Source organism: Rhinoderma darwinii, chromosome 4 (genome assembly GCF_050947455.1).
Source record: "Rhinoderma darwinii isolate aRhiDar2 chromosome 4, aRhiDar2.hap1, whole genome shotgun sequence".
Lineage (NCBI taxonomy): Eukaryota > Metazoa > Chordata > Amphibia > Anura > Rhinodermatidae > Rhinoderma > Rhinoderma darwinii.
This window is the reverse complement of record NC_134690.1, coordinates 248,543,307-248,560,540: the sequence shown is the minus strand read 5'-3', so window position 1 is coordinate 248,560,540 and position 17,234 is coordinate 248,543,307. Positions and strand designations below refer to the sequence as shown.

Sequence of the window (17,234 nt, the reverse complement as noted above, 5' to 3'; positions counted from 1 at the left end):
AATGAAAAACGGCTCAAATTACGTTTCAAAGAAGTGTCCTGCACTTCTTTGACGAGGGAGTTATTTTACGTGTTGTCGTTTGACAGCTGTCAAACGACGACGCGTAAATGACAGGTCGTCGGCACAGTACGTCGGCAAACCCATTCAAATGAATGGGCAGATGTTTGCCAACGTATTGGAGCCGTATTTTCAGACGTAAAACGAGGCATAATACGCCTCGTTTACGTCTGAAAATAGGTCGTGTGAACCCAGCCAAAGGGTCATTTTACACTGAGTTTTTTTATGCTGATTTTGATGTGGAAAACGCATCGGAATCAGTGCCAAAAAAAACACCCGAAATTGCCCCCTAGAGGCAGAGGTATTAATAACTCGAAAAAACGTGAAAAAATAAGTGCAGCCAGTTCAAAATTCTTTCTGCTGGCTTGTAAACAGGGCCGTAGGTTTCATGACCTGGCATTTCACGGCAACAGTTTTTTAAAAAAAATTTAATCAAGCCAGTGTGATGACATCAACGTGGCTTGTGGGAGAGGGAGAGATACAGTTTAGTAACACCTAATGTCTGTGGCATTATTTTCGTGGACACTTTGTTTAGCACCCTTTTAGTGGCCACCTACTTGTTTGGCATTATTTTAGGGGTACTATGTGTAGCACTAGTATTGGGTGCACGACGTGTTACACTATTTTAGGGGAGCTATATGTAGCACTATTAATTTTTGGAGCACTATTTGTGAGGGGTTCTAATATATTTGGCAACTATAATAATACCATGTAAAAATTAACATGTAGCATAGCAGGAGCAGCATGACATAATATTAGAGATAGTAGCAGGCACAATACTGGCGCAGCCACACAATACTGACACAACCGTAGCCACTGGCGTAGCTATAGGGGTCGCAGCGGTCGCAATTGCGACCCGGCCCCGAAGCCAGGGGGGCCCACGGCCCCCCGCACCACATCAATAAAAAGTTACTATAGTAACTCGGGCCGCGGGCCCCTGTTACTATAGTAACATACTTTACTTACTTTCCTGGTTCCGGATGGCAGCGGAGGTCCTGACGTCAGGCGCTGTGCGCAGCGCATGACGTCACAGCGCTATGCGCCGCACACAGCATCGAGACGACAGAACTCCAGCCGCGGCGGAAGAGGAAGGTAAGATTAATAGCCCTGACTGGCGGGGTCCGACTCCCGGGACCCGCCAATCAGCTGTTTTGAAGGGGCCGCAGCACTCGTACGAGAGCTGCTCCCCTTCATTCCTGTCACTTCATTCCTGTCACTTCATTCAGGTCACATTGTGAATCTGTGTCGGCGATTCACAGTGAGAGCAAGTAGTGAAATGAAGGGGAAGCAGCTCTCGTACGAGTGCTGCGGCCCCTTCAAAACAGCTGATTTGCGGGTCCCAGGCGACATATCAGCTATTGATGGCCTATCCTGAGGACAGGCCATCAATGTTTAGGGACTGCATAACCCCTAAGCCTACGATGTAGCAGGCTTAGGGGGCCCATGAGACAAGATCACAGATTGTGTGATCCTGTCTGCTGGGCCCTGTATCTAAGCCAATCACATGGTAGGCTTAGATACATGTCCCATATGTGATCCTGTCTGGTGGGCCCTGTATATAAGCCTACCACACTGTAGGCTTAGATACATGGCCCATGCGTGATCCTGTCTGCTGGGCCCTGTATCTAAGCCAATCACATGGTAGGCTTAGATACATGGCCCATGTGTGATCCTGTCTGCTGGGCCCTGTATCTAAGCCTACCACACTGTAGGTTTAGATACAGGGCCCCAGCACACAGTAATCTTATACTGTATAAGATTACTGTCTGCTGGACGCTGTATCTAAGCCTACGTTGTGGTAGGCTTAGATACAGGGTCCCACAGACAGTATCACACATGGGCCCTGTATCTAAGCCTAACACACGTGTTACTAATCATTTTTTGTGTGTTTTCTTACTGGTTCGGTCGTTGGACTACGTCGGATTCCAGGACTACTTAAATGACAGCTTTTTTTTTTATTATCAATAAAATGGTTAATGAGGGCTGTGTGTTTTTTTTTTTTATTTCAATAAAATATTTTTTCTATGTCTTTGTGTTTTTTTTTAAACTATATTACTACCGCCTTAGTAATGGCCGCCGGCTGATTGACGACGTCCATTGCTAAGGCGGGGCTTAGTGTTAGCCGATGCAGAGGCTAACACTAACCCCCTTTATTACCCCGGTACCCACCGCCACCAGGGGTGCTGGGAAGAGTCGGGTACGATCCAGTACCTGACCATCTGTAGTGATGGTCGGCCACTGGGGTGGCCGCAGGCTGGTATTATCAGGAGGGGAAAGGCCAAAAACTGTGGCCCTTCCTACCCTGGTGATGCTAGGCTGCTGCTGCTTTATTGTATCTGGCTGGTTATGAAAAATGGGGGGGGACCCCACGTCATCTAAAAAAAAATAAAAAATAATTGGAAAGAACGATGTGGGGTCCCCCCCAATTTTCATAACCAGCCAGATGCAACACAGCAGCAGCAGGCAGCATTACCAGGGTGGGAAGGGCCACTGTTTTTGGCCTTCCCCAGCCTAATACCAGCCTGCAGCCACCCCGGTGCCTGCCCGTCACTACAGATGGTCGGGTACTGGTTCGTACCCGACTCTTCCCAGTACCCCTGGTGGCAGTGGGTACCGGGGTAATAATGGGGGTTAGTGTTAGCCTTTGCACCGGCTAATATTAAGCCCCACCTTAGTAATGGAGGTTGTCAATCAGCCAGCGGCCATTACTAAGGCGGTGATAATAAAGTTTAAAAAGATACAAGCACATAGAAAAAATATTTTATTGAAATAAAAAAACACAACCCTCATTAACCATTTTATTGAGAATAAAAAAAACGCCATCATAGAAGTCCTCGAATCCGAAGTGCAACAACCGAACCTGTAAAAAAACACAAACACACAAAAATAATCAGTAACACATAAAGAAGCAAAATTATTATTCTTACCTGTCCTGGGTCCAGCGCTGGAGCCGCAATGTCAGCGAGCTGGGCCCTGTATCTAATCCAATCATGTGTGATACTGTCTGCTGAGCTGTGTATCTAATCCAATCATGTGTGATACTGTCTGCTGGGCCCTGTATCTAATCGTATCTTGTGTGATACTGTCTGCTGAGCTGTGTATCTAATCCTATCATGTGTGATACTGTCTGCTGAGCCACTGCATCTAATCCTATCATGTGTGATACTGCCTTCTGAGCCGCTGTATCTAATCCTATCATGTGTGGTACTGTCTGCTGAGCCACTGCATCTAATCCTATCATGTGTGATACTGTCTGCTGAGCTGTGTATCTAATCCTATCATGTGTGATACTGTCTGCTCAGCCACTGTATCTAATCCAATCATGTGTGATACTGTCTGCTGAGCCACTGTATCTAATCCTACCATGTGTGATACTGTCTCCTGAGCTGTGTATCTAATCATATCATGTGTGATACTGTCTGCTGAGCCACTGTATCTAATCCTATCATGTGTGATACTGCCTTCTGAGCCACTGTATCTAATCCTATCATATGTGGTACTGTCTGCTGAGCCACTGTATCTAATCCTATCATGTGTGATACTGTCTGCTGAGCTGTGTATCTAATCCTATCATGTGTGATACTGTCTGCTCAGCCACTGTATCTAATCCTATCATGTGTGATACTGTCTGCTGGGCCACTGTATCTAATCCTATCATGTGTGATACTGCCTTCTGAGCCACTGTATCTAATCCTATCATGTGTGATACTGTCTGCTGAGCCACTGTATCTAATCCTATCCATAGTTTATAGGGTCGTAGTGCTATAGATATGCTGTCTCCTATACACACACTTTTTTTTGGGCGGACACATATGTATTGGGGCTATTTCCCCTGACATTTTAAGCCCTTAGGGTATGTTCACACGGCAGCGTCTGTTACGGCTGAAATTACGGTGCTGTTTTCAGGAGAAAACAGCACCGTAATTTCAGCCGTAATGGCATGTGCAGGCGTCTTTCGCTGCGTCCATTACGGACGTAATTGGAGCTGTTTTTCTATGGAGTCCATGGAAAACGGCTCAAATTACGTCTGAAGAAGTGACAGGCACTTCTTTGACGCGGGCGTCTTTTTTACGCGCCGCCTTTTGACAGCGGCGCGTAAAAAAAAATGACCGTCGGCACAGAACATCGTAAGACCCATTCAAATGAATGGGCAGATGTTTGCCAACGCTTTTGAGCCACATTTTCGGACGTAATTCAATGCTAAAACGCCCGAATTACGTCCGTAAATAGGGTGTGCGAACCCAGCCTTAGTGACGCCCCCGGCTGCTAGTGCTGCATTGTTGGGTCACTTAGGAGACCCAGCGATGCAGCTGAAAGCTGCGGACCGTCGGCCATGAGAAGTTTGCGGGGGGGGGGCCCAGTAAGAATTCTTGCATCGGGGCCCATGAGCCTTTAGCTACGCCCCTGACCGCAGCCATGGTATTTGGTGGGGAGCTGGCTAGCTCTATTGAAGATGGTGACACTGTTAAAACAGTCAGCAGGATAAGAAGTATTTATTGTTAAAAAGTGCAAAGGTGATGAAGAGCCAGGTGTTGGCCCGGGAGAAGTTATAATGGCGGTCTGGATGAAGAAGAAAAGAGAAGAACTCCAATCAGAGAAGGCGTCACCTTGTGAGGCACTGAATGTAAATGTTTATTCTCCCACTGTCTACATCTGATTAATACTGGATTTAGATGAAGGGAGGTACCATTCTTGTTTGTGAAATAATAATATCCTTACCATTGTTCAGGCCATACTGGGAGCTGTAATTTCACATGATACAAGCTATGAGTGCAAGGCTATGTTCACACGCTTAACAAAAAACGTCTGAAAATACGGAGCTGTTTTGAAGGGAAAACAGCTCCTGATTTTCAGCCGTTTTTTTAGCAACTCGCGTTTTTTACGGACGTTTTTGGAGCTGTTCTTCTATTGAGTCAATGAAAAACGGCTCCAAAAACGGCTCAAGAAGTGGCATGCACTTCTTTTTACGGGGTGTCTTTTTACGTGCCGTTATTTGAAAATGACATGTAAAATAACACCCCGTCAGAACAGAATGCCGTATTTCCCATTGAAGTCAATGGGCAAATGTTTGTAGGCGTTATGCTTCCGATTTTTCAGCCGTTTTTCCGGATGTTTACGGCCCGAAAAACGGCTGAAAATAGCCCATGTGAACATACCCTAACACAGAAGCAGATACAAAGACTTCATAATTCATCAATCTACTGATCTTAGGGTATGTGCACACACACTAATTACGTCCGTAATTGACGGACGTATTTCGGCCGCAAGTAGTGGACCGAACACAGTGCAGGGAGCCGGGCTCCTAGCATCATACTTATGTACGATGCTAGGAGTCCCTTCCTCTCCGTGGAACAACTGTCCTGTACTGAAAACATGATTACAGTACGGGACAGTTGTCCTGCAGAGAGGCAGGGACTCCTAGCATCGTATATAACTATGATACTAGGAGCCCGGCTCCCTGCACTGAGTTCGGTCCGGTACCTGCGGCCGAAATACGTCCGTCAATTACGGACGTAATTAGTGTGTGTGCACGTACCCTTACTCCTGGTACCATATATATTAACTGCGCTTAGTTCTGGCACCATATTTCTGTACAAACAGAATATATATTATTCCCTCTACACTCTTCTAAAGTTGTCAGACCGGAGCAGGTAAAATAAGACACGTTGACACGTTACATTTTACTGCTCAGACGGTTCTAAACATCAGTCCAAATTACATTTCGGAGGATAAATGCAATAGACAATCAGCAATCCTGCATGTGTATACTTGGCTCTCCTGAGTCCTGTAGTTCCACAAACGGAAAATCAGTCTCACGACATTAATTATCCGGACAGAATAGGAGCATATATCTTAAAGATGTAATGCAACACTTTTGGAATAGGTTTCACTCCACGCTTTTTTATTATTCCATACACACTGAAAATCAAAATAATTCAAACATATCAAATGTAAAAGCATACAGCACACCAAACACTCCTGCCCGACCCTGGATTTCACCCTTCTGGCTTCCTATGATTCCCCAGAGCAGAGTGCACATGTGTGCGATTGCTGATTGTCTATTGCATATGGACTGAGGAAATGTTTATTCTTCGAAAATTCAAATTACATTTTTTTTATATTAATATATATTTACAATACTTGTTTCTGATAGCATATGTATTAACTTCTTTTGGTTCTGGTACCATATTTATTTACTCTGCTTTGTCCTAGTACTGTTTATACTGTACTGAGCTTGGTTCTAAGCCATATTTTTTTAGTGTTTGGTTCTAGTACAGTATATACTAGTATGTACTGAGCTTGGTTCTGATGCCAGATTTTTTTTTACTGTGTTTGGTTCTAGTACTATATATATATATGTACTTAGCTTAGTTCTGGTACCATATTTATTTACTTTTCTTGGATCTGATACAGTATTTGTGTACTGAGCCTGGTTCTGGTGTTGTATATTGTATATGTACTAAGCTCAGTTCTGATATCATGTTCATGAATTGAGCTTAGTTCTGATAAATTGTTGAGGTAATGAGCTTTCTTCAGGTACTATATTTATGTACAGTGTTTGGTTCCGGTACCATATATATTTACTGGGCTTAGTTCTGGAACCATATTTATGAATTGAGCTTTATTCTGGCACCATATTTATGAATTGAGTTGGTTCTGATACAGTACATATGTTGATTCAGGTGCCATGTTTATTTACTGAGATTACAGTAGTTCTAGTACTGTTTTTATGAACTGGCCTTTGTTTTTATGTAGGACTTGTGTTATGAGCTTTATTCTGGTACTGTAATTATGAACTGAAAGTTCTTGTTGAAAAAAAAAAGGGTAAACCTCTCCCAACTCTCCCAGTGCACACTATGCACGTCTATGATGGTGAATGTGCACATATAAGTGTATAATGGATGAATGTAATATAGATAGTGCGGGAAGGTAGGAATATAATGAATAGGTATTATAGTGAGTGCGGGTAGGTAGGTATGTAATTTATCTGCAGATCTAACGCAGCGAGTGATCAGACTTTATATAAATTCTAAACACTTGTATAAAACAGAATTCCACAACGGGTGAACATAAGTTATAGTTTTTTTTTTCTCTGGTATCTGAAAGTTTTCTACCCTCACAACCCCGCTATGGTGCACTTGGTGGGTGCCATTTCACTGTGCGCCTCGTCCTCAGGCAGCAGCAAGGCTAGGTGCAGCCCTGAGTGGGATTCTCTAGCTAGTGTTCTTTGAATCATTGTATCATGTTCTACCCCCCTCAGGCACTGCACTAGGTATAACACAGTGTATATGTTTTCCTTTACAAAATCCTTCTCCATAACCAAATTCTCTTTGCATCTAACATGTGTTGAATGAACTGTGGCTTTATTGCTTCTTTTATGCACATTTTTGCACTGGACAGTGGTTTATAAGTTTTTGTGGGATATAAAAGTTTAAAGGGGTTGTCCACTACCGGACAACTGATGACCTAAGCACCGGATAGGTCATCAGTATATGATCTGTGGGGGTCCAACACCCGGACCCCGCACCGATCAGCTGCTCCAGTGCCCTCTGGGCACCAGACGTCCATGCCAGAAGCAGTTTGCTCCAGTCATGGAATAGTGGCCGAGCTGAAGTACCGCAGCTCTGCTCCTATTCAAATGAATAGGAGCAGAGCTGCAGTTCTGCAGCACGGTCGTTATGCAATGTACGGAGCCAACTGCTTCCGGCTCCGTACATTGCATACTGTGCAATGACATCAGGTTCCCGCAGGCCAGGAGGCCACTGGAGCAGATGGTCAGTCCAGGTGGATAGGTCATCAGTTGTCCGACAGAGACAAAAACGGGAACCATTGGCACCGGATCCGTCACCATTGAAATCAATCTATGGTTTCCGTTTGTTTCAGTCAGTGTCCCGTTCTGACGAGAAGCTCCAACAGAACGTTAGAACGGTAGTGACGCAGATGTGAAAGATGCCTTAGTTGGGAATACCTATTACATTTTGATTTTGACAGCACCTGATAAATAGGGCATTCACTTGTGTAAAATACTGTTGCCTTTGCTGGTTAAAACTACAGTAATGTTTCATCTTTACCTGAAGTCTAATAATGATAATCTGGTCTATATGTCTAAAACTCTAAGTAATCATTCATCCTCATTCCACTTATTGTAGAGAATATTTCTGCAGACAGGAGTTACTTGGAAAATTCGCAAGCCATTCCTTTACAGATTATCCTTCCAGATGGTCTGAGTCTTTGCTAGGCTCAATCCTACTAAGCTGCCAAGTATTATTCTGTATGTCACATCAACTAACATGGTGTTCATGAGTTTAAATGCCTGCATCCAAAATTCTCCTTTTGACTGTAATATGTTCTGATGGCACTCAAGATCAAAATACCCGAGACCAAGGTAAAATTAATGCAAGATACATGCAATTATATATTTTATTATAATATGGTTTTATGTAGATTAATATTGAGCATACTGAGTTACTAGCATTGATACATGTTGACAAAGCAACTCAGCAAACTCTTCATTGGCATTGTTCTGTATCTGGGCTCTACATACACAGATATGAAGCTGACTTTGCCATTAGCATATAGAATGTAAATTAAACGTTAGATGATTCTGTAGTCATAATGGTGTGTGGGAAAATCTCCTTTCCAACAAGCATACAGATTTTTATTATTATTATGATTATTATTATTTTTTGCTATTATGAAGCATATCAGGAAAATTGTATACTCTTCTACCCACAAGGGAAGTTTATTGTTATCATTATCCCAAGTCTAGATTTTTTTTTATTAACAAAATTTATCTTTTTTTTTTTCTTTTTCTACAGGTTGCTTTACTTTTTACTTTATTTACTTATAATGTGGCTCATACTATATTTCTTCTGCTAAATTTATCTGAAATTTCTTACAAAAGTTCCTGACCCTTTTTATTTCTATTTTTTTTTTATCACAACATCCACTGTTTAGTGTTATTCCCTCTTAGCACTTATGATCCTTTTTTTATTAAGTTATCTGAGTACAGATATACAACTTTTATCTTTATGTGTGGCATATTAGCTTTTTGTATTTTATTTATCCTGCAATATTCCGTTATTATCCAGTTTAAAAGGAAAAGTTCATATTTTACATTTTTCTCTGTCCTATCTCTCTCTCTCTCTCTCTCTCTTTCTTTCTCTCTTTTTTCTCCTTCACCCTCATCTCTGCTCAAATCAAGGGTAATTTTGCACCAGCCAATTTTGCCCGTAAAAATGAGTGCCGATCAACGAGACAGCTTGTTGATCGGCGCTCTTTTGCTCCTTTAACAAGGAGCTATATATGGGGACGAGCGCTCGTCCCCATGCATTTACATCAGGTCGGTAGCACGTCTCCCTGTTTACATAGGGAGATGTGCTGCCGACAACGATAATATTTATTGCTGCATAAGCGATACAATCAGCCGATGAATGAGCGTTTTCCCTTCAAAGAGCCCTTACTGTGATCTGTGTTGATAAAATTCTCAATTATTCACTGATTGCTTGTCTGTCATCCCTAATACAACTCTACCAAGTGCCAAACATGGCAGTGAAAGTCCTGAATTTCTGGAGCTGTCCCGTGTCCCAGGAGTCCCCTCCCCTATCCTACATACTCCCAAAGGTCCAGACAGGAGGAAAGATCTTCGGGAGTCGGAAACCTGCTTTATAGTAAAGCTAGTAACGTCAATGAGACATGGCACTCTCTAAACACTGTTTGGCACTATCTGAGTGCTATATGTCAATATGTTGGAAATGTTTGTTTCTATTCAGCCACAGTGTGGCACAATGTTGCCACTATGTGGGCACTGTATGGCTCTATGTGGGACAAGAATGACATTTGCATTGCATAGATTTTTAGGGGGTATTGTTTGACTCTGTGGGCATTGTTTGGCACTTGTGGAAACAATAAGGCAATATTTGGGCACTGTATGACTATCTTGACACAGTGTGGCACTCTGGTCATTGTTTTGCCAAATTTGATGTAGTCAGCATACCGCACATTTCTGGCTCTCTCCCACTCTTCGGAGAGATGCTCTAACAGTGCTCTCTTCTAATAGACAGGTGACTTACAGGTACATCTAGTGTTACAGTGTGAAAGTGAAAGGGTCATATATGTTTGATTTCTATAGGTTTATTTTCTTCACAGTATAATATGTAATTTATTCTTTCTATAAATTACACCACAGCTACCATCCTATGCTTAAAGTGAAATTCAACCCAACTGTTTTGTTTTTTTATTTGTTATTTATATAGGATTTATGCTGCTTATATTGATTTCAAAGTCAAAAGTTTCTAGTAGAAAGTGTCTTGGTGGACCATAGCAACCAATCAGATGTCAGGTTATTTTTCTTGAATATACTGGACAAATGACCCATTGACTATGGTTTGCTGATATGGGCAACAAGGACATGTTTGACCTATATTCTGTTTATGTGTGTTCTTATAATAGAAATATTTTTTTTTACACAGGTTGTCCTACAGAATTTGCTCATTTGCACTATAGTCTTCTACACAGTGCTCTACTTAGCCCACACTATTATTTTTATTATACTAAGGTAAGCTCCATGCAATAAATTCTGCGAATAAAAAAAAAACATATTTATTTTGTTTATTTCCTAATATGATACAGACTATTTATTTGATCTGGCATCCAACAGACAAAAGCACAGAACTGCTTGATAATATAAAGACTCGCTCACAAGACCAGAAAAGAAAGCCTAAGCAACTGAACTGATAAATATTTTCTTTTATATCTCTCATTTAGACGGAGCTTCCCCAACTTGGACCCTCCCTTGTAGCAGAGTAGGAATCGCGCTTGTGTATGAGGGTATGCGCACACGCAAACTAAAAACGTCTGAAAATACGGAGCTGTTTTCAAGGGAAAACAGCTCCTGATTTTCAAAAGTTTTTTAAGCCACTTGCGTTTTTTTGCGGCGCTTTTTATGGCTGTTTTTGGAGCTGTTTTTGTGTAGTCAATGAAAAACGGCTCCAAAAACGGCTCAAGAAGTGACATGCACTTCTTTTTCGCGGGCGTCTTTTTATGTGCCCATTTTTCAAAACGGCCGTGTAAAAAACGCCCCATCGAAACAGAACGGCGATTTTCGCCATTGAAATCAATGGGCGGATGTTTGGAGGCGTTCTACTTCTGATTTTTGGGCTGTTTTTCGGGATGTTTTATGGCCCAAAAAACTTCTGAAAACACTGCGTGTGAACATACCGTCACATGTAATACTACATTTCCAGTGCAGCGACACTGCCCAAGAAATGCCTGGCTTGCCTAGTCTGCCTTTGGCAAAATCAGCGGCTCCAAACTGAAAGTTGTTGTCTGTGATGAGAAAACCCTAACTCAATTTAAAGCTTGGAAATTCAGGTGTAACTACAATAAACCCCAATATTCCACAACCCTTTAAGATCACTAGTGAAATTAAAAACGATCTATATTTCAGCCTCTTGGACGTCTGTGAGTACGCCTCATGCACACGACCGAGTGAATGGGTCCCTGAAGGCTATTGGATGCCACTCAGATGATGTAAAAAATGGCCCGAGTGGCACAACGGTGCATCAGTTGTGCATTACAGTTGTCCTTGTGCTTGACTGTGATATGATGGTTACTGGTGAATTTCATTCCCAGACTAATAAAATACTGGTCCTGCGGGATTATTATTATTATTATTATTATTATTATTATTATTATTATTACTATTTCCCCCCGCTCTTACTAATCAGACTCAGTCCTGCTTAGCAGAGTATGTGGATCAACCAATCAGCTATTAATGATCGCTTAGTAAAGTCCCACAGTGGAACTAAAAACAAGTAAAAAATAGTTTATTAAAGTTACTAATAAATAAATGAAATGCCATAAAAATAAAATAAATAAACAATGCCAGAATTGCTGTTTTCTGTTCATCTTGCCTTTCAAAATATGTGATAAAAAGCGATCAAAAAGTAATATGTACCCCAAAATTGTACCAATAAATACTACAGTACATGTCGTCCCGCAAAAAATGAGCCCATGTACAGCTATGTCAGAGAAAACGAAAAAAAATTATGGCTCTTAGAATATGGCAACATAAAAACAAATACTTTTCTTTCTTCTTTTTTATTTTTTAAAAAGTGTTTTTATTGTGCAACTGTAGTAAAACATAAAAAACACATATAAATTTGGTACCACCATAATCATAACATATAGTCAATAGAAGGAATGCCTGCAGGCAGACAGAACCCTTTTTCCTGACCACCCAAAAGTTAATAAAGAGTAAATTATTATTTTCACATTTTATTAAGCTACGTGTAGCAAAGAACAGACCACATATAACAGTTTAAAATTGTCACTGCCAGAAACCGAGGTTACAGTAAGAGCAACCAGCTGGAAAATCCCAGCAAAGTATTAGACAGCCAAGAGTAAATGCCGGCTGACAGTCAGTCAGGAGGCAGCAAGCCACACTTAAATAGGTAGGGCAATAGATTCGGCTAGGCAGGAATTAAAAACACTTAGAGCCCCCCCCCCTCCGACATGTTTCGCTAACTTGTAGCGTCCTCAGGGGTACACGGGGATAATGGCGGCGCGGCGAGAAACTACTCCTCTTAAGGGAGTGTAAAATGACGTGGGTGGGAGGTGGGTGTGAGAACAGACAGCCAATGGAGCGGAGCAGAACACAACAGGCGTCAGGAGGGAGGATACAGCCAATGGTTGACCATGTATCACAGAACCAATAGCGGATATCAAGCCGCGCAGGCGCACAGCCGAAACTGCAGAGACAGTCAAGAGACAGGGCGCCTGCGCAGTAGCACAAAGAAACGACTTAGAATAGTGCCGAGTAGGGAGAGAACATGACAGAACGACGCAGGCGCAGTAGAAGTCCCTTTGGACTTAGTGCAAAAAAATGATGACAGGTCTGACAGTAGGAGCGATTCACAGCAGCGCACCTGCACCTGCGCAGTAGGGCAAGAATAGGACTTAGACATTATATCGAGTACAGGGAGGACATGGCAACTCGGCGCAAGCGCCGTAAGTGTCCCCCTGGACTCAGTGCAGGGACCAATATGCATCCCCCGTCATCGTGTGACAGCGGATGCATAGCCAGACCCGCGGTAACAATCCAGAACAACCTGCCTGCGCTATGGGGCCAAGAGAGAACTTAGATAAATGGCCAATGCAGCAGGGACATACCAGATATACACTTTTTTTTTTTTTTTACTTTTTAGCGCCGTCAGTGTCCCCCTAAATTCAGCACAAAAACCAACATTAGCCCCCGCTATGGTAAGGCAGTAAATGCATGTATATATGGCTATAGTATAAAGCCACACACAAAAGCCCCCCCATTTCCACCAATGCAGCAATATAAAAAGAAATTATTGCTATACAGCAAATAATAAAAGCCGCCATATTAAAGAATTATATATGGTCAAATATTGAAATAGTAAGTCAAATAAATGATATATCAAAACAAAGCCGCTCCGTTAGGAGGGGCCAAGTAAGTAAACATAAGGCGATAAAAATGCCGGAAACCGACGTATTATATATAATTAGAGTGGAAGATAGGAATGTCCATATAGAATACAAGGAAGGGGACAACAAGATCACAGAAACGCACTGTATGTGAATCCCTCGTTAAGAGACACATTAGTACCATCAACCTCAAGGAGGATACCACTCTTTCTAGACACATGCATAGGTTTCATCCCGACAGTCCCAAGTTGCTCCAATTCTGGGCCATTACACAGCTAAAGTTGGGACCTAGGGCTGGTAACTTGGATCGTAAGCTCCTACAGGAGGAAGCACGATGGATCCACCGTCTTGGCTCTATGACTCCTCAGGGGCTTAACGAGGGATTCACATACAATGCGTTTCTGTGATCTTGTTGTCCCCTTCCTTGTATTCTATATGGACATTCCTATCTTCCACTCTAATTATATATAATACGTCGGTTTCCGGCATTTTTATCGCCTTATGTTTACTTACTTGGCCCCTCCTAACGGAGGGGCTTTGTTTTGATATATGATTTATTTGACTTACTATTTCAATATTTGACCATATATAATTCTTTAATATGGCGGCTTTTATTATTTGCTGTATAGCAATAATTTCTCTTTATATTGCTGTATTGGTGGAAATGGGGGGGCTTTTGTGTGTGGCTTTATACTATAGCCATATATACATGCATTTACTGCCTTAACATAGCGGGGGCTAATGTTGGTTTTTGTGCTGAATTTAGGGGGACACTGACGGCGCTAAAAAGTAAAAAAAAAAAAAAAGTGTATATCTGGTATGTCCCTGCTGCATTGGCCATTTATCTAAGTTCTCTCTTGGCCCCATAGCGCAGGCAGGTTGTTCTGGATTGTTACCGCGGGTCTGGCTATGCATCCGCTGTCACACGATGCGTCGTTCTGTCATGTTCTCTCCCTACTCGGCACTATTCTAAGTCCTTTCTTTGTGCTACTGCGCAGGCGCCCTGTCTCTTGACTGTCTCTGCAGTTTCGGCTGTGCGCCTGCGCGGCTTGATATCCGCTATTGGTTCTGTGATACATGGTCAACCATTGGCTGTATCCTCCCTCCTGACGCCTGTTGTGTTCTGCTCCGCTCCATTGGCTGTCTGTTCTCACACCCACCTCCCACCCACGTCATTTTACACTCCCTTAAGAGGAGTAGTTTCTCGCCGCGCCGCCATTAGCCCCGTGTACCCCTGAGGACGCTACGAGTTAGCGAAACATGTCGGGGGGGCTCTAAGTGTTTTTAATTCCTGCCTAGCCGAATCTATTGCCCTACCTATTTAAGTGTGGCTTGCTGCCTCCTGACTGACTGCCAGCCGGCATTTACTCTTGGCTGTCTAATACTTTGCTGGGATTTTCCAGCTGGTTGCTCTAAGGGTATGTTCACACGGCCTATTTACGGACGTAATTCGGGCGTTTTTGCCCCGAATTACGTCTGAAAATAGCGCCTCAATAGCGCTGACAAACATCTGCCCATTGAAAGCAATGGGCAGACGTTTGTCTGTTCACACGAGGCGTATATTTACGCGCCGCTGTCAAATGACGGCGCGTAAATAGACGCCCGCGTAGAAGAAGTGACCTGTCACTTCTTTGGCCGTAATTGGAGCCGCTATTCATTGACTCCAATGAATAGCAGCGCTAATTACGGCCGTAATCGACGCGGCGTTCAAGCGCCTGCACATGCCGGTACGGCTGAAATTACGGGGATGTTTTCAGGCTGAAACATCCCCGTAATTTCAGCCGTTACGGACCCCCGCCGTGTGAACATACCCTTACTGTAACCTCGGTTTCTGGCAGTGACAATTTTAAACTGTTATATGTGGTCTGTTCTTTGCTACACGTAGCTTAATAAAATGTGAAAATAATAATTTACTCTTTATTAACTTTTGGGTGGTCAGGAAAAAGGGTTCTGTCTGCCTGCAGGCATTCCTTCTATTGACTATATGTAATGTACCTGCTGACTACCCAGGGTCAAAATCTGTTTTTCTACCATAATCATAACGACCCGCAGAATAAAGTCATTATGTTATTTACACCACACAGTAAACTGCTTAAATATAAGACACGAAAAATGGCGGTAAAATTTCAGTTTTTTTTTAATCATCCCAATAAAGTTAATAAAATGTAATTAATGACAAAAAAGTTATGGTGTTTCAAGTGCGATGCTCAAAAAATTGAAAAACTCGCTCTGTCATTTAGGGGGGATTCACACGAGCGTGTATTCGGTCCGTGCGGGCTGCGTGGTTTTCACGCGGCACGCATGGACCAATACAAGTCTATGGGGCAGTACAGACAGTCCGTGCTTTTTGCGCAGCGTTTGTCTGCTGCGCAAAAAGCGCGACAGGTTCAATAACTCTGCGTATTTCGCGCATCACGCACCCATTGAAGTCAATGGGTGCGTGAAAATCACGCGCACCACACGGAAGCACTTCCGTGGGACGAGCGTGATTCGCGCAACAGCAGTGAAAAGGATGAATGAAAACAGAAAAGCACCACGTGCTTTTCTGTTTCCAAGCATCCAAACGGAGTGTCTTTGCGAGGAGCGAACCCCGACAACCGAGGCAAACTTCACCGGGTTCGGCCAAACTCGTTTTGGCCGAACCCGGCAAAAAAATTTCCGGTCCGCGACGTCGGGAGAGATTCACTGTGCATGGTGCTGAAAGAGTTAAACTGTTTCAGCACCATGGACAGTGACTTGCGATCCCAAAATACATGAACCTGTAAAAAAACGAAGTTCTAACTTACCGATTACTCCTGTCTCCTTCCTGCAGTCCGACCTCCCGGGATGACACTTCAGTTCAAGTGACAGCTCCAGCCAATCACAGGCCAAGCACAGGCTGCAGCCAATCACAGGCTGCAGCGGTCACTTGGACTGCCGCGTCATCCAGGGAGGTGGGGCCCGATGTCAAGAGAGGCGCGTCACCAAGGACGCGTCACCAAGGCAACGGCCGGGAAGTTCTCGGTAAGTAGGAACTTTATCTTTTTTTTTTACAGGTTTTTCGCTGTTGTGTTCGGCATTCACTGTCGAGGGTGCTGAAAGAGTTAGCTCTTTCAGCACCTTGGACAGTGACGGGCGTCGACAAGCCTCATCTCTATGATGCCGGCTGCGCGAAAATCACGCAGCCGCGCATCAGACACGCATGACACACGCAGCTGTCAAATGGTTTTTGCGCTCGCAAAACGCCACGTTGTTTGCGCGCGCAAAAACGCAACGCTCGTGTGAATCTCCCCTTAGGCCTAAAATAGGCTGGTCGCTAAAGGGTTACGAACCGGTTTACAATCTTAAAAAAAGTTATTTATATGCTACAGTATGAACATCTCTTTTTATCAGTTTGGCTGGTAATCCTATTAGCAGCATTGATTTTATTAGAACGGCCTTTTGGATATAAAACTTTTTTTCTAAATGGCACATACACAGTAGGTTATGAAATGTAATTAGTAAATGTGGATGAGTATGGTCCGGGTTCGCAAATAATAAATTAGTCAGGCTGACATTATGCTGATAATCTTTGGTTAATTGGGATAATGGGTTTGATGCTTTCCAATCTAAAAATTCTAGATCATGACCTAAACTATTTCTGACCTCTACAATCTTGACTCATAATTTTGAAACTACAGTATGTGCCTAAAAAGGTACTTTTCCTGTGTATAATTCAAAATCTTAATAAGAATGTAATAGGAGAT

General features: G+C 42.9%; 1 protein-coding gene across 1 annotated transcript in view; it reads left to right on the top strand.

Annotated features, from left to right (window-relative positions):
* Window positions 1-17,234, top strand: part of TMEM244 (transmembrane protein 244) — a 158,029-nt gene that overhangs the window by 93,329 nt on the left and 47,466 nt on the right. The window contains exon 2 of the mRNA XM_075863716.1: window positions 10,530-10,615. Within this exon, the coding sequence (XP_075719831.1) occupies window positions 10,530-10,615 (86 nt within the window). The remainder of the gene's footprint in view (window positions 1-10,529; window positions 10,616-17,234) is intronic.